The 14300-nt window shown below is 53.3% G+C and overlaps 1 protein-coding gene across 2 annotated transcripts in view; it reads left to right on the top strand.

Moving 5' to 3' along the window:
* The window catches only part of ACIN1 (apoptotic chromatin condensation inducer 1), a 37419-nt gene extending 25145 nt beyond the window's left edge, over positions 1 to 12274 (top strand). For both annotated transcript variants that reach the window (XM_061576016.1, XM_061576015.1), the window contains 10 exons: positions 1105 to 1147; positions 2955 to 3085; positions 3317 to 3538; positions 4236 to 4407; positions 5459 to 5604; positions 6739 to 6846; positions 7553 to 7660; positions 8075 to 8414; positions 9115 to 9215; positions 9549 to 12274. In XM_061576016.1, coding sequence (XP_061432000.1) covers positions 1105 to 1147; positions 2955 to 3085; positions 3317 to 3538; positions 4236 to 4407; positions 5459 to 5604; positions 6739 to 6846; positions 7553 to 7660; positions 8075 to 8414; positions 9115 to 9215; positions 9549 to 10142 — 1965 coding nt within the window. In that variant the 3' untranslated portion in view covers positions 10143 to 12274. The remainder of the gene's footprint in view (positions 1 to 1104; positions 1148 to 2954; positions 3086 to 3316; positions 3539 to 4235; positions 4408 to 5458; positions 5605 to 6738; positions 6847 to 7552; positions 7661 to 8074; positions 8415 to 9114; positions 9216 to 9548) is intronic.
* Positions 12275 to 14300: the final 2026 nt, after the last annotated feature.

Below are 14300 nucleotides of genomic sequence, written 5' to 3'. Positions count from 1 at the left end.
CTGTTGCTGTGACTGAACGCACGTGCGGGCAAGACGCCTTTCCGTGGTCGTGGCAGCATGTGAGAGATGGAGAGATGGACTTGGGCACATTGTTTGAGAGGTGAACACAGGCAAAACTTTCGTGAGACGGAGATCAACACAGCGTTTGTGAGATCAACACGGGGCGCAACGTTTTGAGAAACGGTGATGGGTGTCGTGTTTGCGAGGTCAACACGGCGTTTGAGAGATGGACACGGCGAGGCAGAGAGAGGACTTTGCTCTGCACCGCGAGCGGCAGCAAGCGGAGAGAGAAGCGGGCACTGGGACACACGTCCGAGGACGCAAGCGCTTCCGGCACAGAGCCCCGCGCAATGGGGGCGCTCCCGAAGACTCATCGACGGTGCGCTGGCTCCCAACTTCTGCTGTGGTCGAGACAAAGCCCGACGGCAGACCCCACTCGCAAACGAACAAAATAAAGGGCACGAAAACTCCAGGCTGCAAAATCACGTCCCGTCGTCCGATCCACCCCAGTGTCGCGCCGCCCGCCACTGACGGCCCTTCTCATTGGACGCTCTTTGTCTAGATTCCTAGCATGAGCTGGTCCCCCACAATTGGTGGTTATCTGCCCGACCAGGTGTGAAAGGGTACCTGGACTGCCTGCTACTCGCTCACGCTCAACACTAAACCCGGGATTAGCGTTTGCAGCGGGGATGTGTGTGGGTCTGACTCCCTAGGCTGGAGCTGTTAGTCATCAGCTGGAGCCTTAGACTGCACCTGTTAATTTGAGTAAAGGATCTTTACAGGGAACACATGGTACTGGGAGGAGCAGGGTAGGTCCAGCCGCTGCATATGCCGTTTATTTTAAATGGGTTTATTACTTCGGAGCACCAGGGCTGCATTATATTAATGAGCAGTATATCTGGATCACTTTACAATGCTGTCACACCACGAGATAGCTTTACGGTGGAGTCTAATATAATGTTGGCTAGCAGTCTGCCAGAGGTAGATGAGCAAATGCTAGGTTGAGTGGAGCAGCAATGCTTGTGATGCCAGGGAGCGGAGGTGATCCTGTGTGTGTGTGCGCGCGCGTCCCTCCCCCCCCCCCCCCCCCTCCATTCTGTATAGAACGTCACAGCGCGAACATTCAAACGAAAGATGGCCATCGTGTGTAAGTACACGACGCACTGAACGCCCACACGCATGCATATGTGCCTACGCACATGCACACACAGATACGCGCGTCCACACGCGCTCAAAGCTTGCATGCATGTCATCATGCGCGGGCAAAATACACGGATACGCACGCACACCCAAACACAGGATATCCTTTTTATACCTATAGAATTTTTGGGCAAGTGCTGTTTGTGAGCACTGATTAAGGTCAATTGATCAAATGAGAGAGTGGTGTGGCCAGCACCATACCTGAAAGGAGGGGAGGCCTAAGACAGGTTTCTGACACCATTTGGGATCGATATTACCCTTGACTGGGAATTAAAATCGGGATATTGCAGGATCACAGAATGAACAAATGTACGATCACTAACCACAGAGACAAAAGGTCCCCTTGTGCTGCCTACATAGAATATTTGGGAAAGTGCTACTTGGTACGGTGTGTAAGCAGCAGCATTGGGGAAACGAAGAAAGCCGAGCGTGGTGCTGGCCACCGGCCTTAGGTGCTCGCTAACCTCTACCGACACGTGCAGACGCACGAGACGTGTGTGTGTGTGTGTTTGGAGCGACCCCTCCACGTGATGAGGTGGAACCCTCCTGGCCCGTCTTGGTTGGTGGTGGCGGAGGGGCCCAGTGCCGCTCACACAACCAACCGTGCGTTCTGGCACGCGGCGCCGAGATCCGATGCTAACGAATGGCGTGCGCCGTTGGTCCGCGCGGCCTTGCCCGAACACGACCTTGCCCGAAGCTGACCACGTCCCCCCTAAGCCAGAGGAGATTAAGCACCGTGCACAGTCCCGGCGTGTGCACGTTGGCGTGCTTATACGCGCGTCCTTCGATGGTGCAAACGCTCGCATCTCGCAGGGCTTAACTTGGCACAGCTTTTCTCAGACCCTGGGCTCGTGACACTCATTGGAACCGTTATCATTTGCCACTTGGGTCGATGCTAAATCCACAAAGGGAGAAGTTGTCGCAGGTCAAATTCGTGTGTGCACAGCGCGCGCACATGACGTCTTAAACATTTAAGGAATAGCGAGTGAGGGCAGACCGTCCTAGGAACAGGGTCACGTGGCGGTAATGTGAACCTTGATGGACATTCACCACTCACCTGACACCACTAGGCAGTCATCAACTCGCTGACCTTCACCACTCACAGCATAGTGGGGGAGTCATTAAATTAAACTAACAACGATAAACATTTTTTTATTTTACCAGGTAAGCTCCAAGTGATCGCTCACTATAGTGGTTTATCACTTGGAAATTTCTAGCAGACAAATACTCTTGACCATATGTTGATTCTAAATGTCGAGGGAAAAACCCGAGGACCCGGAGAATAATCCACGCGACCACGGGGAGAACATGCAAGCTCCAAATATACAGGCGTCAGGATCGAGATCGAACATCTCCAAGCCACCGTGGTGCCCCATTGACACACTCCTCCCCCAACAGCACACACCTATCCATTGTATGATTGTAAAACTAGACTGCATAACTCGCCATGTTATTGCGAATAGTAGTGTGGATAAGCAGCACTGGAAGGTCCGTTAGTAAAATGAATGGGTCTACAATAAAACTTTGACAGTTCGGATGACACCTCATTCATTAAAATTGGTGGCGCTACACAAACAAATGAACACACCGATTAGCCGCTCGTTCTGTAGGTGAGCGCCACTGATCCTGGGCTGGGGTCGGGGTCGTCTTGAGGTCACGGGATCTAACACCGCGAGCCTCTGTCTCAGCGGGAGCATCTCTCACCGTCGCTCTGTTCCTGTCGTCCCGGCGCCCGTTTGTCTTTGCCGTTCCAGCGTCGGGGAAGGCGCCGGGCGGTAACGGCGAGGCGGAGGGCGTAGGGCCGGCGCGCAAGCGGCGCTGGGGCTCCAGCACGGCCACCACCCCCAAGAAGACGAGCATCAGCATCAGCACCGACTCGCTCAAGGTGCACAACCGCGGCACTCGCCTACCAGCGCCCACCACTCCACCACTCAACTCTCACGTAGCAGCACCACTCACCTCGCACGTAGCAGCAACACTCGCCACTCGTGTACCAGCACCACTCACCTACCAGCACCTGGAAGGGTTCCTATCAGGAACTTCTCTGAGCGTCTCGAGGCTAACACTGGCGTGCGTGCGTCGTGTGCCGCCTGTGTCGCGTAATTGCTCGGAGCAGAGCCTCATCCCCGAGATGAAGGCGGCGGCCGCGGCGGCGCCGGAGCCCCCGGTCGTGGACCTGCACGCCGAGGACGTGGCGCTGTCGGGGGCCGAGGACGACGGCGAGGGAGGGGCTGCCGAGGGGCCGCGCGCGCCCACGGCCCGGCCGGGGGGGCAGGACGACGACGACGCCCAGGGGGCAGGGGACAAGGACGTGAAGATCATGCGCACCGTCACGCAGGTGCGTGCGTGCGCTCGCGAGGGGGGGGGCCTTGCTGGTGTGAAACGGCATGGCTGGGCGGGCGCGCGCGGTGGGGCATTGGAGGTGCCGCCCGTGCATGATGCTGTGTCTCTACAGCCGTTGGCAGTCTGGTCGCGTCGGCTCGGTCTAGGACGGTCGTGCGTTCCTCTGTTCTCGTCCCCAATGCAATAAGAGCTGTGCCACTCCATGCCCTCACCCCCACCCCTGCTTCCCCTCCTCCCTTCTCACCCCCACGTTAGTTCATAATATTGCCAAGCTGATTTTTCCATCCTAATCTTTTAAACAAAAACATGGGTGATGCGGCTGACCTCTCGTCTGTTCCGCGTTGAGCCAATGATGTCAGGGCCAGCTTTGAGGGCAGCCTGGGTATTTTATGTACGTATGTTGAACTTCTTTCGCACCTTACGTGTAGCCTTCCTTGCTAATCGGAGGTGCCACAAGGCACAGAGCGGGCTACGTGGACCGATTGCCGCTAGCTCGGTCCGGTAAGGCTACCGTGTGAATCCGGGCAAAGCCTGGGAGCTCTGTTCATGAGCTCTGCTCACAGTCCGGACCAGCTCCATCATCAGTTGTCGTGGGAATGCTGCAAAGCCGAGAGCAGGAGATGGAGAGGAGAGAGATGAGGGGGGGAGGGCGAGGAGAGCGGCCGTGAGACGCGTCTCTCCGCGCCCGCCAGGTGGTGTCGACGGAGAGCCAAGAGAACGGGGAGGAGCCCCGCGGCGAGGAGGACGAGGATGACGAGGAGGACGAGGAGGACGAGAGGAAGGACGAGGACGACGACGGCTCCGTCTCCATGGATACGGAGCCGGCGGCCGTGAAGGCGGCCGAGGAGGATGCCAAGGCCAAAGGTGCGGCCCCTGCGGCAGTAAGGGGGACGGCGGCGCACACACACGGGGAGTACGGTGGCATCGCTGCTCCTAAGTTAATTAATGTCGTGAAGCTATCACAAGGAATTCCCGGGTAAACTAGCGCAAATAAATTGTGAAAAATTTAATATTCGAAACCCTGCAGGAGGGGCTCGTTGTGACTAAGGGGGGCCGTGTTCTGAGTGACGGCTCGGCTCTTGTTTGGTCTCTTAACACGGCCCAGCTCAGGTTTGAGCCGCTCGGTTGTCAAAGACACACGAGTGAGCGGCTCAGCCATGCCTTGGCTCAGGCTCAACACTTAATTGTTTTTATCTTCTTGGTTCTTTCGGTAAAGTCACGTAAAATGGAAATAATAAAATAATAAAAATAAAACATAATAAAATAATTCTCACGACGTTTCGGCCACAACGCAAGCAGCCTTCCTCAGGTGAAGACCAGGTCTGAGGACCGCTGCTTGCGTTGTGGCCGAAACGTCGTGAGAATTATTTTATTATGTTTTATTATTATTTTATTATTTCCATTCTACGTGACTTTACCGACAGAACCAAGAAGATGAATCCCTGCAGTCACGAAAGCTTTAAATCGAAACTTAATTGTTTCTTTTAGCCAGCTCGCTTGAGTCAAGCCTGAGCTGAGCCGTGGCTAAGGAATCCAGGCCGACGAGTCTCTGATTTAAAGCTTTCGTGACTGCAGGGATTCATATTCTTGGTTCTTTCGGTAAGTCACGTAGAAGGGAAACAATAAAATATTAAAAATATAAAACAATCAAATTCTCACGACGTTTCGACTGCAACACAAGCAATCATCATCAGGTGTGAAATCCACAGCAAGAAAATGTTCTTGCTGATGATGATTGCTTTTGTTGCAGTCGAAACGTCGTGAGAATTTTATTGTTTTATATTTTTCTTATTTTATTGTTTCCCTTCTACGTGACTTTACCAAAAGAACCAAGAATGAGTCTCTATTGACAGCGGCAGGTCGCCAGTCTTGTTTTGTAACTCCGGGTCACCGTGCCGGTGCTGTGTGCTTGCAGTGTTGCCGAGCGAGAGTCTGGTGCGCCGTTCCATCAGCCAGCAGAACTCTGGCGTCTCGGTTACGATCGACGACCCCGTGCGCCTCGGCCAGAAGCCGTCGCCGCCGCGGCACAGAGCGACCTGCATCCTGCACATCTCCAACCTGGTGAGCCCTGCTCTTCCGCCCTGCGACCTTGTAGCTGGTGACCGCTTACTCGGTCTGCTTAATCGGTCGACGCAGCTGCATTTTGCTGTAACCCAGCGACTCGGTAGCGATAGGTTAACCACCTCGCCTGGTATACAGGAGGTCGTGGGTTCGATCCCAACCCTGACACCAGCTGTATATTCGGAGTTTGCATGTTCTCCCCGTGGTCATGTGGAATGTGGATTTTTCTCCGGGTCCTTCGTTTTTTCCCTCCACTTTAGAATCAACGTACGTTTAGAGTATTTGGCTGCTTTCAATTTTTACATGAGCCACTTTGTTGAGCTATAATTTGTGGCTAGGTCGCTTCTGAAAAAGAGCAATTTAGCTCAGTGTGTCTTATTTGGTAGAATAAAAAATAGTTTAGTTTAGACTCGAGCTACGCATCCGAACGGCGCAGCCGTTGGCGGTGTCATGCGATGGTGTCACAGGCTGTGAGGCAACAGTGGCGCGGGGGGGCGGTGGTGGTGTTGGAGTGTTACGTGATGAACATTACTCTTCAATGGTTGAGCTAGTGAGAGAGTAGGCTATGTAGACCAGAGGTCACTTAACCAGATGGTGGTGGCTATGCACATTGTCTGTAATCCAGCACTGGATGCAGTGATTGTTGGTGGATCGCACAAATGTGGTGAAACGCCCTTCACTGTTGGCGTCGAGGTGCTATACCCTGCCTCGCCCAGGAGAATGAGCTCCAGCAAGTGGACTGATCGCCATCACTTTCCATCCGTACGGCGATAGAGCGTTGCCCTTTCGCACGTGTGCGTTTACTCCGGGTGCTCTGGTTTCCTGCCACATGTGGAAACAATCAAAGATTGGGTTGCAAACATCTTAAAATAATAACCCGAATGCAGGACCCTCCTGAATTTTTTTTTTTTTGGGTAAATAAAAAATAATTGTTGCTTGAAGAGCTCTCGGAAGTGGCAATGCGATGTCGTAATCTTCGGATCGTTCGACGTGAAGCGTTGCAACCGCTCTGCAAGAGTTCGGAATGGATTCTTGGTCTCGTGACACCGATGGCACCATTGGGATAAAATCGTGGAAAAGGACAAAGCCCCCCTCGATTTTAACCGCCGTGTCGTGCGCGGTTTCCGCTGCCAGGTGCGGCCGTTCACGCTCGTCCAGCTGAAGGAGCTGCTGAACCGCACCGGGACCATCCGCGACGACGTCTTCTGGATCGACAAGATAAAGTCGCACTGCTACGCCACCGTAAGCCTGGCCGCCCCTCCTCCATCTCCTTTCCGCTTTCTCCGCCTCCCATGTCCGTCGCTCTTGGGGTGGGGGGAGCGGAGGAGTTCTGCCATCTGCTGGGGTGGTCCTACAGGCCGCGTGGCCGCAGAGAGTGTGGTGTCCGTGTTATGCTGTAGTTTGTCTTGGTGGTGTTTTGTGCTGTGGTGTGGCATGATTGTGTTCGGGTGGCATTGTGGTGTGGGGAGATTTGTAAGGTAACAGTGTGGAAGCATTGGGGTTAAGGTGGCAATGTGTTGTGGAATTGCGTGTGATGGTTGGTGAGGGGTGGCGGTGTGTTATTTTATTGTAAGATTGGGGTGAGGGTAGCACTGTGGTGTGGTGTGGTGTTCATTGATTGGAGTGGGGTGGAATTTGTGGTCCAATCTCTTGTGGTGGCAGGATGGTGTGGTCTGTTGTGTTGCTGTGTGTGTTGTCGATGGTGTGCTCATGGTATTGTGTTTGAAGTGATTGTGATGTTGTGTAGTATTGCTGTACGTTGTTTGATGATTATGGTGCCATGTGGTTGTGTGTTACATGATGATGGTGTAATGATGTATGTATGCTGAACGACATTGCCATCCACGCTAATCGGAGGTGCAGTAGATGTGGTGTGTGATGACACTATCGCGTAATGATGCGAGTGATGGCATGACGTGTGATGATGATGTGGCATGTCGCTGTACAGTACTCGTCAGTGGAGGAGGCAGAGGCGACACGCGCGGTGCTGCACGGCGTTAAGTGGCCGACCTCCAACCCTAAGTTCCTCTCGGTCGACTTCGCTGATCAGGATGAGGTAAGGGACTGGGTTTGGATTGCTTTGATCGGTGCGAGCCAGAAGATGCGTTCTTTAGACCAGTGTCCGATCAGCTGTGCGCAGCTTCAGGACCAGTGCCTCCTTCATATATCGTCTCTTAATGAGCCCAAAGAGTCTTTACACTGCACATCGGCCATTAGGCCCAGTTGGGCATTTGCACATTGTTGTCATTGCAGATGGATATTGCAGCTGCTTCCCTGTCTCATTAACCTTACACCACAGTGGGTAGATTGTTGTCGTAAATACGAATTTTCATTGGGGGCTCTTGGACGTGGGCCAGCAGTCGCGCCTTGTTCACGGTTCGAATCCGGCAGGCCGCCCCTGTTAATACTACGGGTGCAGTATCAAACTGTACTCAGTCGCGAACACCCGTGCCCTTTCCCCCCCGCGCAGCTGGACTTCCACCGGGGGCTGACGCCTCACATGCCGGTATCAGCCTCCACGGTCGACCAGAAGCCGGAGCCGGCGCCTGCCCGGCGCGAGCCGCGCGAATCCCGCGAGCCTCGCGAGAGGAAGGGCGGCGAGCCGGAGCGCATCGTCCAGGATCTGCGCGTGGACCGCGAGCGAGAGATGGCGCGGCGCGAGCGGGCGCGCGCCGAGCGCGAGTGGGACCGCGGCAAGGTGCGCGAGTTTGCCGAGGAGGGCGCCAAGCCGCGGTCGCGCACGCCGTCACGGGAGCGCCGCCGCCGCGAGAGGGCGCGCTCCAAGGAGGAGAAGAAGGCCGAGAAGAAAGGTGCGGTTAACCTCCCGCCGGCACGCGAGTTGCCGGCGCCATCGTTGCCGGCGTGCTCGTTGTCGGCGCGCTCATTTTCCTACGTGCTCGTTGCTGGCGCGCTTGCTGCAACTGCGCTCACGGCATGGACTGGTGGCGCTCGCCCAACTAGGTTGTGATCAGCCGGTGGTTATGATACTGCACGTGGGTTGTAAATCCGGCACTGTGGAGGCAGTCGCCAGGGGTTGGTAAGTCGCACAGATGTTGTGAAACTCTCTTCCCGTGGGCGTCGAGGAGGTTGCTATACCCTGGCTCGCCAGGAGAATGCGGTAACAGAAAAATCTGGACAAAGCTGTTCCCTCTGGGGTGTAGAGTCTTTACCCCCCCCCACCTCGCTTGCGTGGGTTTTCTCCAGACGCTTAGGTTTCTTCCCATTAATTGATCAATAACACCTTAATATATAAAGGACAGCAGAGCCTGGGCAATTGTTGGCGTCGGTTCACCGCCTGACTGCTTTCCTGCTTGTCGATGATTCCTCCTGCCTTCCGAGTCGTTCCCTCTCTCTCTCTGCTGCTCATTACAAGTTGAAATTATTATCGGTCAACGCTTGTGCTCTCGTCTGTGTGCGTCAATCCGTGCTTGTTTCTTGCGTCTCTTATCTGCTCGTGCCTCCTTGAAGCTCGCATCTCGTGCCTGCTTGTGTGTTCGCCTTTCTAAGCAGAAAAGCCCCAGGAGGAGCCCCCTGCCAAGTTGCTGGATGACCTCTTCATGAAGACCAAGGCCACTCCCTGCATCTACTGGCTGCCTCTGACTGAGGAGCAGGTGCGTCACCGTGTCCCTCACCAGTTGTCGGGACCTCGTGTGCATTTGGTGTTTATCGAGCGCTCCTGTCTTCATGCTTCAGAGGGGAGATGGGGGTTCACCGGGGCAATTGGGCAAGGCAATTGGGCAAGGCTCTTGCACTGCTGATTTGTGCACGTGAACACGCGTTGATGCTGCTGCTGCTGCTACCGACGCTGTTGAATGTGTGCGAGCACTTGCGACGAGGTTGATCTCGCGTCAACAGAGGTCGCAGCGATCGTAATGGACGATGTGGTCCAGAGCGAGGGCCGTGTCGGCAGCATCGGCATCGTGTGCGTGTTCATTGACTTGCAGATAGCGCTGAAGGTGGCGGAGCGAGCGGAGCGGGCGAAGGAGCGCGAACGGCGGCGCAAGGAGCAGGAGCAGAAGGACCAGCGCGTGGCAGAGGAGCGCGTCGCCGAACGGGAGCGCCAGCGTCTCAAGGAGCGACAGGAGGAGCGGGAGCGCGAGACGCAGCGTCGGCGGGACCGCGACCGTGACCGTAGCCGGGACAGGGAGCAGCGCGGTGGCGGCGGTGGTGGAGGTGGCGGCGGCGGCGGTGGCGGCGGTGGCGGCAGCAGGGAGCGGAGTCGCGAACGGAAACGCAGCCAGGAGGAGCGCGGAAAGGCTCGCGAGCGCAGCAGCAGGGAGCGGAGCAAGGATCGCGAGCCCAGCAAAGAGCACAGCAAGGGCCGTGAGCGCAGCAGGGAGAATAGCAAGGGTCGCGAGCACAGCAAAGATGACAGCAAAGATGGCAGCAAAGATGACAGCAAAGATCGCAGCAAAGATCGCAGCAGGGAACGCAGCAGGGAACGCAGCAAGGGCCGCAGCGGGGAGCGGGAGCAAAGCCAGGAGCGCAGCAACGCTCGCAGCCGAGAGGGGGATGACAGGGAGCGGCGCAGGCCATAGGTCCGGCACCCATGGGGGCGGGTGGGCGGCATAGAAGAGATTTATGCTATTTTTCTCATCTTAATAGGGGGGGGGGGTGTCAGGCGATACTGTAAAACCACCAGCCGTCTGTCCGCCTGCTCGCTCTCTCGCTGACGTTCAGGCTGTTTTGGTGTGAGTGTGTGCAGAGCGGCGGGCTTGCCTCTCGTCGGCCCATCTTCCGTGCGAGTGCGAGCGAATCATTTCTTCCAACTGTGAAAAGCGCTCGCGTCTGTGATCCATCATCATCGTCATATTAATTTGTACGGAAACCTTCTACAAGCACGTACAACGCTGTGTCATGCTTTGTGCGGCAGTTCCATTGGTATGCATTTAGTATGTTTTCCAAAAATCTATCATTAAATACTTAAATTTGCAATAACTTTTGTAGTGCCTGAACGTGTGGACGCATTAGCAAGCCGCGGGCATTGCTGAGAGAGTGGTTTTACAGTATCCTCCGCTATTGTTTGTATGAATTGTTCCTGTAATGTAGCGCGCGACTGTACAGTCAGACCGACTCGGTTTCCCATAGGCCAGAGTATAACCATAGCTTTTAAGCGGTGTTGACTGATGCCTTGCCAATGCTATGTTCGTGTTCTGTTGACGAGGGTTTTAATTTTTCATGGACTTTTATTTCCGCTTGTACAGATTGATCTTTCTCAAGGGGGTGGGGCTCTTTGTGGGAGGCTTGGTCTCCAGTGAATGGAATTTCTTGTCGTGAGAGTCGCGATTGCTGCGTTCTTAGGCCTCGGAAGAAGTCACGGTTGACCCAGCAGTAAGAGATGCGACGCCCGTGCGTGAGCACAAGCGGTAGCGCAGTGTGAAATGTTCATTTGTCTCCAGCAGCCGAGACTCCTCCATGACGGTGGATGCACGTGGAGAGCAACAGCAGCTTGTCTGTCAGGTTTCACATTGTAGAGGGGCGTTGTGAAGAGAGTTGGTCATGTGCGCTGTGGGCAGAGGCGTCCTTGTTGCCAGGACGCCAAGGCTGTCATCGTGTTCACCCTGAGCCCAGGCCACTGATCTTCCGTGTTTGTTTGGGGATGAGTGACAAGAGAGAAGAGACTCAACTCCAGCATGTCCATAGCGGGAGGCTGTTAATGGTGCATTCCCTGCAGGGCACTTATGCTGGTTTAATCCACAAGCCCGTGCCGCATGGAGACTGCTTGAGCCCCTTCGTCCCTCTCGTTACACAACGCAGAGCTTCGGGCCAAACGACAGCCTTGAAGGGTGGTCTCACTTAGCCCCCTCCCACGAACCCGACCCCAACCCTTCGGCGGGCATAGCTTAGAGTCGGCGCAGGCCCATGATCTTTCGTCCTGCGTTCGTGCTATAGAAACGAGGCTTTTGATAATGTATTGTTCTATAAACTTTTGAACTACAGCAGACTCTGCGCTGAGCCGCGGCGGCTCTGGTTGCGTGCAACTCCCGTCGGCACGCACGCCGCGGTGTTTGCGGCAAAGTGATTCGAACAGCACGAGGCTTCGGTGATCGGGGTGCGGTTTGCAGTGCTCGGTCGGGTCCCGTCGTACTCGGTGCTGGGCGCGAGGGCAATCGGAGAGCCGTGTGGCAGCGGGGAGCGGCGGGAAGGAAGTGCCGTGCTAAAGAGGTGTGTGTTGTAAGTTCCATTATTTTATATATTGTAGTTGAGTTTTTGCAAGCAGTGTTCAGTGCTGTCACTCCCGCCTGAAGTCAAGTTCCAGTTATAGGCAACACTTTTTGAACACGTGTGGGGTTTTTTTTTGTACCGATTAGGGCCATTAAAGCCTTGTTGTTTTTTTGTTTGTTTAAGCCCTTAGTTGTGCGTGTGGATGTTTTGTAGGTGCGCACCCAGGCGCCATGGCGAGCGATATTCCCGTGCGGTCGCTGCGTCTTGGCGGGGCACGCGTGATCCGGGCTCGCGGTGAGCAGTGCCCGGGCCTCGCTGTGCAAGCGTGCGTGTGTCACCATTCGCCTGGCGAACCCGTAACTGCCAGACATCTAGACCAGTGCTACTGTTCCGCTTTGACTTAGTGTTTGCATCAACTCCCTTTGATTTTGTGTATTTGGTTTGTATAGCGTTTTTTGTCTTTTCTTTAAAAAAAAATAATAAACCAATCAATTTGACACAGTAACCAGTGCTGTGGGTCAATAACTTATATAGGTACAGCAAACTCATTTTGCCGGTTTAGCTGTTGCGGTTTTGCACCAAATTTATTGACGTACAGTTCGACGGTCGCTACCCTGTGGCCCGACCATTCACGGTTGACGGTGAGATTCCTGCCATGCATTGTAGCTGTACTGCTCGCGATGATCACGCTGCCGCTGCGAAAGACCACACGCCACCTCGTCTCCCAATGGGGTCCATCACGGGTCACAGGTCACGATTCCTCAGCGAGGCAGCGAGGTTCAGCTGCACGGGTTTTGAACATTCCAACCAAATGGCTCTTGAGATTCAAGAGAATATTCTTGGGTTTTATTGGTAAAGTCACGTAGAATGGAAATAATAAAATAATAAAAATAAAACATAAAATAATTCTCACGACGTTTCGGCCACAACGCAAGCAGCCGTCCTCAGGTGAAGAACAGGTCTGTCAAGGAGACTCTGTCTGGTCTTCACCTGAGGACGGCTGCTTGCGGTGTGGCCGAAACGTCGTGAGAATTATTTAATGTTTTATTTTTATTATTTTATTATTTCCATTCTACGTGACTTTACCAAAAGAACCAAGAAGATGAATCCCTGCAGTCACGAAAGAAGCTTTACATCGAAATTCAAGAGAATGTTGAGCAGGAGGATGGGGATCACAGTTGTTCCAAGGGGTAGCTTGGAAAAAAACTGGAACATTTTTAAAATATATTTTGTGTGAGATTTTGAATTGACACCCAGGCAAGTTTTAAATTCGTGGAGATTGGGTGGGAAAACGATCTCGAATAAGCTGTACTTCCACGTGCCCCCCATAGACTCCCACTAACCAACAGCAGTTGAAACCGGTGGGCCTGCAAGTGTGAGGCTTGGGACCGTTCGCATGCCAAGGCCAAGTCTGGTGGAAACGATCGTGGGGCAGAGATGAAGGGAGAGTAAGCGCACATCCACACAAATTCACTACCTCGCCTGGTAAGTTGTGGGTTTGACCCTGACTCCTGCTGTATATTGGGAGTTTGCATGACTTTTCGTGGTCGCACGGATTTTTCACTGGGTGCTCTGGTTTTTAAATCCTTTATATTAAGTTTGCTTGCTTGCGTGCTTGCTTGCTTACGACCGTGCAAATCTTTCGGTCGTTTTTTTAACACACTTCCCGTGATCCAATCGAGCTGACGTTTTCCACACAGACTCGTTGTGCGCGACAATTAATTTTCGTAATTTTTTTCCAAAAATTTTACACTGTTTAGGGAAATTTTTTAAAATATTGAATTTCCAATTGCTTAATGCTGGCAGACAATCATCTGACCCATAGGTGGCAGCCATCTCAAGCCAGAGGACGAGAGGACTCTCGCCGCCACGCATATAAAGGATTTAGAGTGAAAAACTTTGTTTTTACGGGTTTATTTTTTCCCCCTCCACATTTAGGAAACGTGCTTTGAGAGAGAACCTATTAGGCTGCTATAGATGTCCACGTGATACGCAACTTCGTTGACCTGCCAGTTTGTGGCCAACCCGTTTCTGAAAACGAATGTCGTGAGAATTATTTTATTATGTTTATTTTAATTTTATTATTTACATTCTACGTGACTTTACCGAAAGAACCAAGTGAAATAAAAAGTTATTTGAATTTCACGATTCAAATCCAGTGGCCACAACTGCAGGAGGTTATAGCCATGATAATTATACAACCCACCCGTGGCGTCATCCTCGAGTGGGCAATTAATTTGTCGGCATCTGGGTCCACATTTTTCAAAGTTCGAAAATCACACCGCACAAATTGCTCAATTGGGATGATGGACAAAGCAGCAATCATCGCCCACTCATACTGGCAGATTGATTCATATTCTTAGGTTTTTTCGGTAAAGTCACGGAAAAAACCTAAGAATATGAATCATTGCAGTCACGAAAGCTTCAAATCTGGCAGATTGATGTCCCAGATCATTCTTGCAAATGCGACTCCGTATCCTGTTGTCTTGAGTTCTCATCTACTTCGCACTGAAAGTTGCTCGGTGCTGTGC

The sequence above is a fragment of the Lethenteron reissneri genome, chromosome 60 (assembly GCF_015708825.2).
Source record: "Lethenteron reissneri isolate LAM-NWPU_2019-01 chromosome 60, ASM1570882v1, whole genome shotgun sequence".
In the NCBI taxonomy this organism is placed as follows: domain Eukaryota; kingdom Metazoa; phylum Chordata; class Hyperoartia; order Petromyzontiformes; family Petromyzontidae; genus Lethenteron; species Lethenteron reissneri.
This window is presented reverse-complemented; position numbering and strand designations above follow the sequence as displayed.